General features: G+C 56.7%; 1 protein-coding gene across 1 annotated transcript in view; it reads right to left on the minus strand.

The window, feature by feature from the left end:
• Window positions 1–432: 432 nt before the first annotated feature.
• MAT1A (methionine adenosyltransferase 1A) overlaps window positions 433–11827 on the minus strand; it is a 20085-nt gene continuing 8690 nt past the window's right edge. The window contains exons 3-9 of the mRNA XM_004389889.1: window positions 10619–10741; window positions 8090–8202; window positions 7532–7675; window positions 3128–3346; window positions 1982–2164; window positions 1133–1266; window positions 433–535 (exon numbers count right to left, since the gene is read on the minus strand). Of these exons, the coding sequence (XP_004389946.1) occupies window positions 433–535; window positions 1133–1266; window positions 1982–2164; window positions 3128–3346; window positions 7532–7675; window positions 8090–8202; window positions 10619–10741 (1019 nt within the window). The remainder of the gene's footprint in view (window positions 536–1132; window positions 1267–1981; window positions 2165–3127; window positions 3347–7531; window positions 7676–8089; window positions 8203–10618; window positions 10742–11827) is intronic.

The following is an 11827-nucleotide window of genomic DNA, read 5'->3' on the forward strand; positions in this document are numbered from 1 at the left end:
GCCTCAGCTCAGAGGCTGCAGATGCGGTGGGAGGCCCAGCACCCAGACCCTCAAGTCTCTGGGGTCTGTGAGAATTGCACCCTTGGCACCTGTGGGGTTATGGGGAGGAGCTAGCTGGGCTGTAGGCTGGGGAAGAGAATGAGGGGGAAGGGGTGGTTTTTCCAAAGGCAAATTACAGCAGCCTGTCTGAGGGAGAGGCGGGGATCCCTGCAGCTCTCCTCAGGAGGCCTGACTCCAGCACCAGGAAGTCCCTCCTCCGGCCATTCATGGGTCGTACACAACAGGGTGACATCAGGGGCTGAGAGGGACACTAAAAGAGGTGGCCTGGGGCTTGGGGAACTTGAGAGTTGGGGTTGTGGAGAAGGGAATCCTACCGCACAGACACCTCCAGGGCGGGGTCAGGCCCGCACAGGCCAGGCTGGCCCACCAGCCCTAAAACACAAGCTTCTTAGGAATTTCCCAAGGGAACTCGCTTCTTCCGAAGTGGCCATAGCATGCTGTCTTCTGGTAGATGGGCTTCTTCAAGTCCAAATCCCTGTGTAGCGAGCAGAAGAAAGTCATCTGAGAAAGGGAGAGGCTGTGCTGCCTCCTCCCACTTCCACATGCGGGTGACTGACAGGATAGCAGTCAAACCACATGGAGCTTCACCACCCACAGAGCAATTCCTCTGCACCTCCAGGCCCCTTGGCCCCACTTAGAATGAGGAAGCCAAGGCTCAGAGGTTCACACTGGAGCACCAGGAGCCAGGATTTGAACCCAGGCCTCTGTGCCTTTCTCCTTCCACTGCACCGACCCAGGTCCAGACCAACCACGACACCGCCATGCTCCAGAGCATGGATGGCATGGGAAGGAGAACCCAGGGAACGGACTCCATTCTTAGCCACAAGACTTATGAGACGCCCCCGGCTTCCTGTCTGCTCAGAGACACCCAGAGTCACTGTCTGCTGGACTAGCAGGGATCTGCATGGCCTACTCCAACCTGGAAACTAGATACCCCTGCATTTGGGGAGTGTTTTCTGCTGGGTCAGAGACTTGGAGACCCCCCTATTTCTGAGAAGTTGAAAGCCTCTTCTGTCTGTGAAATGCTGGGCAGGGGGAGGTGGTCCTGGTGGAGCAGTAGGGGCTGCTTTACCTGACAATAACTCCAGGCCGCAGGTCGAAGTTCTTGTCCACCACATCCAACAGCTCTCTCTCTGTCTTCTGAGAGGTTCCATAGGTGAAGATGGAGATGGACAGTGGCTCCGCCACACTGATGGCGTAGGAAACCTTGCAGAGAGACAGGTCAGGGGGACAGGTGCTTCTGCTCGCCCCCTACCCCCACAGAGTCCTCAGGAAGGGGAGCCCCCACCTGTCTGCCTAGAAAACTCCCACAGCTTTCCAGGGGCAGTCTCCATAGGAGCTCCTCAGCCTCCCTAAAGAATTTTGTTTTCCTCCCCCCAGGTTTTCTGAGGATCTGCCACAGCACCCAACACAGCACACAGAGTCACAATATTTGGGAAAAGTAACTGGCTTTCCTGCCAGGCCAACATCTCCTACTAGGGCAGAACTGCTCCAGGCGCTCGTCAGGAGGAAAGGCTAGGTCAGCATGCAGGGAGCTGCCTACCTGTACCGGTAGCTCACCACCTGCACTCTCCCCACCTGCACAGACACTCTCCCCACCTGCACAGGTACTCTCCCCACCTGCACAGACACTCTCCCCACCTGCACAGACACTCTCCCCACCTGCACAGGTACTCTCCCCACCTGCACAGACACTCTCCCTACCTGCACACTCTCCCACCTGCACAGACACTCTCCCCACCTGCACAGACACTCTCCCCACCTGCACAGACACTCTCCCCACCTGCACAGACACTCTCCCTACCTGCACACTCTCCCCACCTGCACAAACACTCTCCCCACCTGCACAGACACTCTCCCCACCTGTACACTCTCCCACCTGCACAGACACTCTCCCCACCTGCACAGGTACTCTCCCTACCTGCACAAGCACTCTCCGACACAGCCCGGCTTTCACCAGGGACTTGGCCACCCAGCGGGCAGCGTATGCGGCCGAGCGGTCCACCTTGGTATAGTCCTTCCCGGAGAAGGCGCCACCACCGTGAGCGCCCCAGCCACCATAGGTATCCACAATGATCTTACGGCCAGTGACTCCTGCATCCCCCTGCAGAGGGAAGGAAGAGCCTGAGCTCCAGAGGACAATGCCGGCAGGTGTGTTCCAAAGGCCCCTTGGCTGGGGGTCAGCCCAGAAGCAGCCCTGGGCTCTAATCCCCACTGGGCCACCAGCCAGTGAAGACAACGAGGTGGTGCCTAAGGAAGACGGGCCAGAGGTTTTCCAGGGTCACAGCCCGCTCCCAATGCCTTTGTTTCTATGAGTCAGTCACAGTGAGAAACTCGACCGCAGGGGGATACCGCACTGTGATAAGACAGCCCTGGGCCGTGGCGCCGGCAGACTGGTGACTTCACTGCAGGTGCCACACGTCTGCTCTGGGCACCACAGCAACAGAGAAGTCTTTAAAGGGCGGGGGCTCTAGGTTAAGTGATCTGGGGAATGTCTGCATACTGTATCCCCCCCCTTAAAGATCCACAGTTCACGGTAGCACATCTAGGCTTTGAGAAGTGTTTTAAGAAAACATCAGCTCTCCTTTCCTTCCACCTGTGTTTCTCAGTAGCTTTGCTCATAGAACCTGTTATGGGGGCTCGGCTTGGTGGCAGCACATCCCCAGTGGAAGCCCTGCAGGGGTCAGCAGCCTCTCCACAGCACCCATTCCTCCTCACTCCTGCTGGGCAGCGGGAAGGGGCAGCAGGTGTTCCCATCTCAGAGACCTCTGATGCACCTTGGTGCCCATCAGAGCTCATGAGCAAACACCACTGTGGTGAGTCAGCATCTTGGCAGGGAGAGCAGCTGTGGGCAGCTATGCCAGCCATTTGGGGTGTCTGGAGGTGAGGGCCTGGCAGGAAGCACTAAACGGGGATCCTAGGGACATAAGCCCATCCCTCTCCCACTCGCTGAGCATGTGACCGAGGCTAGGTCCACTGACTGCGCTTCGGGTCTGCAGCCAGCGCAGGCCATCCCACGTGGAGCAACTGCAGTGGCCTGTGGCTCCGGACCAGAGGCGGGGCACACCTGGGGGCCTCCGATGACGAACCGCCCACTGGGCTGCAGGTGGTAGATGGTGTTCTCGTCCAGGTACTTGGCCGGCACCACGGCCCGGATCACCTGCTCCTTCAGGGCCGAGCGCATGTCCTCCAGCGCGATGTCCTCATTGTGCTGCACAGAGATGACGATGGTGTGGACGCGCACAGGGATAACCGCACCACGGTCCTGTGCGTACTGGACTGTCACCTGCCGGTCGGAGTGGAAGACGTACTGAGGCCCTGCCCTGCATGTGGGTGCCAGGTGCAGACATCAGGGATGGCCAGGCGCTCGGGGACCCAGGTGGCCTCTTGCCCACAGTGGCCTCAGGAAGCTAACCCACCCATTTGAACACCTGCCTCATGCCAGGGATGACTCGGCAGAGCTTTTAATCCCACAAAATCCGGAGTCTCAGGTGCTCTGGCATTTCCTCTCAACTTGTGACCACGAGCCACCCCCTCCTGTCTCAGAGCACCCTGGAGGCCCCAAATGTCCCCCAGCCAAAGCCTTCTGTTGACCTCCATGGCCTAGGGCCAAGGTATCCCTGCCCCAGCCCGGGAGCACAGGGGTCCATGGGCCATACATGGAGGGTTCCAGATGCATGTGGGGCCAGCAGGTCGGCCTGCTGAAGGGGCAGGGTGAGAGGAGCTGGGCCAGTGTGACAGAGAGAGGAAGCAGCAAGGGCAGCTCTAGATGCCAGCCAGAGAGCATGAGCAAATGCCCCTGGAGGGGAGGATGCTGCCGTGATGCCCTTCAGGTCAGGCTGCCGAGACATCCCTGCCATCCGGGGCCAGCACCATGTCCATTCCATGCATCACCAACTAACGTTTAAGCCATCACAGTGAGCAAGGGACTGCGGTCCCCACTTTCCCAATGAGAAAAATGAGCCTGTGGGTTGTGAAGTGTGTGTCTGAAGTCCCGCAGGCAGCAGTGCAAGGCCAAAGAGAGCTGGAGAGCCCATGTCCTCCCCACGGTGGACAGAGTGCCCCTGTCTTCTGGGCTCGTGCTTCCCCACACACCCATGGGCCTGCAGGTCCAATGCCACAGACCAGCTCTTCTGGATGACCAGGGAGGACAGCCGGGAGCCCTGGTGTGCAGAGTGAAGCGAGGGAGGGGAAGGCAGAGAGCCTGGGAAAGAGCTAACACTGACTTCACACACACCTGTGCTGTGAGGGGCTGTGACCACCCCATTTTACAGACAAGAAAGCTGAGGCTCCAGAAGGCAAACACCTTTGTCAGGACCACACAGCCAGGGGAGCAGGGATCTGACCTGAGCTGCATGGCCTAACACCACTCCAGACCAGAGGGGCATGCTGGGCCATAGGCCCCATGCTGCCCAGGGCAGTGTGGGCCCACACGAGTGGTGTCAGGGTGCCCAGGACGTGTGCTGCCTGCAGGAATACAGCTCTGGCAGGCAGTCCTGGTAGGACACTGCCATGGGCAGAGGGCTTCTCCCTACCTAGGCCCTACAGGACCTGGGGCAGCTCACTGTGCCTCTCTGGGGCTGGGCCAGCCCAAGGCCCCTCAGACACCCACAAGTTAGCACTGGGTCTACATGAGACTCCCACGCTGTATTCTGGCCAAAGAGGAATGGGGTGAGTTCTGGAAGAAGGAAGAGAAAGAACCCTGAGCACACAGAGAGCATCCCCTTCATGCTTCACTGTGCACACAGAGGATGGGGTGTGAGGCTTCTAGAGGGGTCCCCCAGCAGGTTGGAGGGCCAGGTCTTCACACCCCAAGGAGCTGTGGAGGCCCACACACTGTTATTCCCGTACAGCACCTTCCCCTTCCGGCAAAACCCTGGCAGACCCACCAACTGGCAGCAGAACAAAGGGCCCCAAGCTCTGCTCTTATCTCACTGCATCAACAAGATGTGGGGAAACAGTGTGGAAAACACAACTCTGACCAGGTACAAAACTAGCCATCCCGCTGTCCCCCCATTCCCAATATCAGCAGCAAGAATTTGCTCAGGTGCAAAGGCCCATCCTGTTCACAGTCAACACTCTGGTCAGATGATGGAAATCCTTTACAAACAGAGCTGACTTCCCGGCACTGCCTCTCACAGGTGGAGCTGTGGGAAGTCAGCCAGACTGCCCACAGGCTGGCCAAGGGGTCCTTGAGAACCTGCAGGCCAACTCACACCCCCACCCTCTGCCTGCCAGCCAGCCTGGGACTCATGGGCCAGCTGGCAAGGAGTGGGGCAGGCTCTGGTATCTGAGGGAGCATTTGTAAGAGAGCTCAGTGTACCTTGCAGGAAGGGAAGCCTGAAAGAGCCCGTTCTTTCCTCTCTCCCCTCCCCTGCTGCCTCCTAGACTCAGAAACCTCCGATTTCTTATCTAAGCAAAAAGAAGGGGCCTCCCTACATCAGCTGGTCTGGTAGGTGGGTAGCAAAAGGGAAGCGCGGTCAGCCCCTGTCCCTGTCCTGTCTCTGCTCTCAGATCTCCTTTCTGTGAACTCCCACCCTGTATGTATATCACAGCGCGTGGAGTTCCAGGCCAGGGCAGACCCACTCTCCACACTTGTTTCATTTGGCGCCATCACGATCTAAGTACTTTAGCTGATGGATGCAGATTCAGCTTCTCAGCTTGGGGTCACGCCGATGGCACACCTGCACTTTCTAGACCCGGGCACAGATCCTGTGCCACCTCTGCATATGGTCTGTGCAACTGGAGTAACAGCCACACACCCACCGCCGAGCTGTAAAACCACACATGCCAAATGCCACGTGCAGGAGCAGAAGAAGGTGCTGGCGGTGGCAGGAAAGACGTTGTGAGGAGGCGGGAGCCGTGCTGGCCACTGAGGGGCAGGCAGGGGCCTAAGAAAGACTGTGGAGAGAGAGAAACAAGGGAGCGCAGTGCAAAGGCTTGTGGGGTGGGGGTGGGGTGGAGAAGGTAAAGATGGAAGGCTTTGAATGCCAGAATGACTAATGGGGATTTTTTTCTGTAGGAAGCAGAGAGTTCTGGAGGATACAGGGCAGGAATCAGGAAATTAAACGTGAAGCCCCGGGAAGTGAGGGGAGGCTCCCAGCAGGGTGGGGTGGGGATGAGAAGGACTGCCAGGAGGCCCCGCACTGGCCCAGTCAAGGCAACAGGCAGAGGACGCTCTGCAGGGAAGGCGGGAGCACACGTCGGTGGAGGCAGAGGAGCTCTGGCAGGACTGGGGAAGGGCGCTCCCAACCCTTGCAGCTGAGTGGGAGGTGGCCACAGCGGCACACAGCGGGCTGGCAGGGTACAGGAGAAATGGGCTGGTGTTTGAGAGAGGCCTGCAGTTGAAGATTTGGTTACTGAGTGTGTGGAGGGAAACTCGAGCCGCAGTGTGGACAGAAGGGAGAGTGTGGTGGAGGAAGGGCCCAGAACCAGGGGAGCCACCCGCCGGAGCCACAAGGGGGGCAAGGGAGGGAACCAGCAGGAAAGACGTCATGGTGTCATCAGGGGTCACCGGGGCAAGGCACATGGAGGGAAAAGGTGGAGGAGAGGTCTGAAGGCTTGCATCACTGATGGCCTTCAAATAGTGCCCCAGCGTGGATTTCAACACTGCAGGGCTCAGAGGTTGGGGCCACAGGACGAGGAGCTGCAAACAGCAAAAGCAGAGCCTCTTTGTGAGAAACGAAGACAGGAAAAAGCCACCGTGAGACCCAGACAGCACAGACAGCCTTGTTCACGCCAGAGACCTGTGTAGGGAAAGACGGCAATCACAAAGCCTGGAAGCCGGGAACAGTAAGCGAGTGGCAGGAAATAGGGAGTCACCAGAGTCGACATATGTTAAGGAGTCAAATCACCTAGACCTCTTCTTTCAATGTCTCTGTATTTTTAAAATTTTTTCATAATAAAACGTTGGGGAAAAAAAGCCTAGAACTGAAAATTTTCCAAATAAATAAACAAAACCACCAAACCCACTGCCATCGTGTGGATTCTGACTCATAGGAACACTACAGGACAGAGAACTGCCACATAGGGTTTGCAAAGCTGTAAATCTTTACAGAAGCAGACTGCCACATCTTTCTCCAGAGGAAGGACGGGTGGGTTCAAACCGCCGAAATTTCAGTTAGCGACTGAGTGCTTTAACCACTGCGCCACCAGGTCTCCCTTCAAACAAATAGCTCTTATAAAAATCAACAATTCTTTGAGTAGCCAGACTACATACTTTGATGTTAAACGTGACAAGAATCCAGAGGATTTCAGGGTTCTTAAAGTTTGTCTGGTGGTGCAGTGGTTAAGAACTCAGCTGCTAACCCAAAGGTCGGCAGTTTGAACCCACCAGCTGCTCCTTGGAAACCCTACGGGCTGTTCTACTCTGTCCTGTAGGGTCACTGTGAGTCGGAACCGACTCGAGGGCACCTAACAACAACTACAAAGTTTGCCTAGAGAGCTCAGGCGGCAGGAGGAGAAAGCTCACCTGCGTCTTGGAGTCCGGCCTCAGCCAGGGGAGGGCACCAGAGCGTCTCAGATCTGCCATCTGGGCGTTGAGCTTGTGAGCAAGGACGATGGTGAGGGGCATGCACTCCTCAGTCTCATCGGTGGCATAGCCGAACATCAGACCCTGTAGTAGGGGGAAGCCGGACAGCAACTTGCTTCTCATCTAAAATCTCACTTCAGCAAGCACTCATTGGCTGTCTCATGTATGGAACCCTGCACTGGGCCCTTGTGGAGGGAAGACGGGATCCCTGACCCCCATCTAGAAGGGGGGAAAAGCCAAAATCGGGCATTAGTGACCACAGCCTTCCACAGTATGGCCAGGCCCTGAAGCCCACTCCAGGGAAGCAGGGTATCCAGCACGCCCCAAGCCTGGCTCGTGGCTCCCAGGCTGTCAGACTAGAATGTGGGTCCACCCCAGTGACCGACCCCGTTACTCATGAACTTCAGCAGCCAGCTCCTCCACGCAGCCAGCGTCAGGTCTGAGACAGGCCACTCCACCGTGAAGGCCTGACCCAGCCCGTGCAGAAGGGGAAGTTACCTGGTCTCCTGCACCCACGTCCTGTTCGTTTCTGTCTAGGTGAACACACTGGGCGATATCAGGGGACTGCTGATCCAAAGCCACCAGCACATTGCAGGTCTTGAAGTCGAAGCCTGGGCAGTGGGAAGCAAGCCTGTGTGGGCACTCGCAGACGGACGGCTGCGCTCCCTTGTGGGCCCAGGGCTGGGTGGGTAGGCTCTAACTAGCTGGGTCAGCCTAGGCCCAGAGTGGATGCCCAGGATGAGGAAGAGCACGGGTCCCTCACACATGTCTACACAGACTCGCAGCATGAAAGACAGGTCACACCAGCACTGCTCGAGGTGCACAGTGAGGGGGTGACCTATGGCCTTGGCCCCTTGCCCTCAGTCTCCTCAGAGGCACCCCCCCAGACCCAGTTTGAGCCTCAGTGCACAGAGCTCAGAAGCCCAGATGTGTGCCTCACCAAGGCGTTAAATTCACCGAGCAGAAACAGGGCACTCACACCACTCGGAGGGATCTGGAGCCAGCACCCCCTCCTGGGACGCACACGGAGACAGGGCAAAGAGAAGTGCTCAGGGTCCCAGCCCCTCCCCAGGCTCAGGCTCAGAGGTAGAGGGCTGCCCGCCCCGGGCCTGCATGCTGAGGACGGATTCAGGGAGCAGCCCTGCGCACAACGCCCTTCCCCTCCCTGGTCAGCTACTGGGCTCTGCGGCAGGCCACCGGGATGTGTGCAACAGACGCCCCCACACAGGGCCACGCACTAGGGACAGGATGACCAACCGTGCCCTGAACTGCAGTCACCTCTTTCTGTTCTCCTATTCACACTGCCAGAATGGGCTCATTAAAAACAGATCCAGTGTATTGTTCGTGACCACTGTTTCAAAGAACAAAACCGCAACTCCTCAGAATATCACTCTACAGCCATTTTCTCCTGACCCCAGGACCTTAAATCGCATCCCCACACTTTTCCTTCAGCCAAAATGAAGTGAGGCTTGACGGTGCACACGGTACACTGCTCCACCTCCACCTTCTGCTACTATGGTCCCTCTGCCTTGAACCCGCTTCTCAGACCCCACTCGACCGTGGGCCGCGCCCCGGTGCAGGCACACATCAGCCTGGGGCACACAGAAACTTGGCCCATTGCCAGACGTCCCCCTCTCCCTTTTCCCTTCTAGGGGACTTCGCCTCCTGGGATCCTCTGTACCTCACGTGGAACAAAGGCCGCCCTTGAACGAGGCCCACATGTAAGCGCACAGACTGGGTTTTCCTGGTGGAGTAGGGAGCAGGCTCCGCGTGGGGACCTGCCAGGAGGCGGCTGCTTGGGGCAGTGTGTTTCCTCATGAATGTTCCACGTGTCCCGAGGAGAATTAACCTGCACCCACTGCTTCTCTTCCCGGGGATTCTTGAAACCCCTCAAAACATGCTCTCACGTGCTCAGGTGAAGCTAACTGCTTGTGAGTCCTTTCGACCCTGTCAGACCGGCTGAACTGACACTCCATGTGTCTGCTTTCTCTCACGGATCAGGCTCTCTCGCTTACAAACGTGCAGGTGTGGTCATCCCTGCCACACCACGTCACACCTGACAACCAGTAAGTGACATGGGGCAGAAATTAACAAACCCAGACAGTCCAGGAAGGCTGCCCTTCACTGCCACTGCTTAAGGTGGTGAGTTCAGAAAGAGCTGAGACCCAAAAGGGATTTTGCTTTAAACCCGGGATGACCTGAATATCTAATGCCAGAAGGCATCATGAGGCCTTTAAGAACTTCGGGCTGAGCCTGACACTGGAATTCCACGCACACAGGCCCTCAGACCCACCCTTGCACCTGGGTCTTCTCATGCCGGCCCCTGGTGCCTTTGCCCACCCAGCCCTCTTCTCGGCCTCTGCTTCGTGGCCTCAGTTCTTTCCAGCTCTCAGCCCCTGCCTGGCCACTGCTGCTCCTCCTCAATTCTCCCCGGCTTCAAGTCCCCCATGGTGGGGCACAGGTGCTGACCTGGGATGCCCTCCCTGAGCTCAGAGCCATGCCTGACTTGGGCCCCAGCCTGGCCTGTGCATCTGCTATCAGTACCGGTGCTGCAATGCCTCACCTTCTTCTATGTCTACAATGGCATCTTTTAGTGGAAGCCCAAGAGTCCGAACCTTGGTCTGCCACTCACTGATCATGTTACCTCATACAAATTCTTTACGTCTTCTACTTCCTCACCTGCATAATAAGTATACCAGCATTTCAGAAAGGATTAAACAAGACAGCACATACAGAGCGTATATGACCAGCACAGAGGTGACGTCCCAACTCCCTTTCCTCAGTGTGACTTTCTCTTTCAAAGCCTTACCAGCACTAAGACAACAGGTGTCTCCTAAACAAGACCAATGCAACAGCAATGGGCATGTGCTAGCTCAATGGGGCCCTTGACTGTGGGCAGGCAGGGGGTTCCTCTCCTGCTACTATTTGCACTTCCACAGACCAGGGGCTCAGATTTGACGTGCTTGGTGTTGGTGGACTCTCTCGCAGAGCCATCAACCGTGCTGGCCCAGAGGACTGCTGCCCCACCTTTGGCAGAGTCGTCATAGCCGATGTGCTTGATGGTGTCTCTCACCACCCGCTGGTAGTCCACGATGGCCGTGGAGGTGATCTCCCCACACAGCAGCACCATGCCCGTCTTACACACGGTCTCTGCAAGGGAAGAGAGAGGTCAGGGGCCACATGCCAGCAAAGGTGGCTCAGGTACCTAGAACGCTCACAGCACTGATAAAAGGACCCGTAAGGAATCTTACGGGGAATAGATTCCAGAAGGAACGCAATAACACTCAGAAAAATACTAAATCCCAGCACTAAGCCCTGACCACCTCCCAGTGCTTCCTGGAGAACAGTGCTTCGTGAAGAACTGGGCACACTGGAGTTCTCACAACACTGGGTACTTGTGTGACCTTGGACAAGTTATTGAGCCTCCCCAAGTCTCAGGTTTCTCAACTGTTGGAGGAAGATAATATGCTGTGTAAGGACTGAAATGAGACAATGAGAAGGCAGTGAACACACACTAGCCCCACCCCATCCCCAATGCTAAAGCTCCACTGCAGGCTTCAGGGTGGGGTCCTGACAGAGGATCCAGGCACGTCAGTCTTCTCTCCAGCTACTTACAAAACGTATGGGGGGCAGTGCCTGTAGTGTTGTACCTGGATGAGAGAGCCACCAGCGTAGGAAGCCTGGATCTGTGCATGACAGTACAGAGAATGAAGCTTGAGCCCCATGCCAAGCACTTCCTCCCGCCTGAGGACCGTGGCCAAGGCCCACTGCTGTGGGCACCCATCCTAATCCCATCAGAAAGGTGAGAGGCTGGACCTGGTCACTTCTGGAGCATCTAGGCTCTGTGTCCCTGGCTCTGCTGCTGTGCCTGCTGAGGGCATCAAAGGTTCCACCTGCCAAAGAACTTACCCCCAAAATAAAAACAAAGCTCCCCTGCCTGCATGAGTTCTCACGAAACAATGAATGATGCAGACATGAAAGAGGATTTCAGTGCTTCAATTTATCTAAAAGACCCCTTAGGAAAGCTATTGGTTGAATTAAGAACAACCGGTGAGGATTCAGCCCTCCTGTTGCTGTTAAATGGGAGACAAATTATTTTAAAATCTAATCATGCTACAAACTAGGGAATAGAACAAGGAAAAGAGCCAGACCTCTGTGCAGCCATCAAAAGACTCCTCTATGTTTTTGGCTCCTGTTCCCCTCTCCTCTCTCCCATATCCATCTTAGCTCCACACA

Source organism: Trichechus manatus, unplaced genomic scaffold, assembly GCF_000243295.1.
Source record: "Trichechus manatus latirostris isolate Lorelei unplaced genomic scaffold, TriManLat1.0 scaffold00265, whole genome shotgun sequence".
NCBI classification, from domain to species: domain Eukaryota; kingdom Metazoa; phylum Chordata; class Mammalia; order Sirenia; family Trichechidae; genus Trichechus; species Trichechus manatus.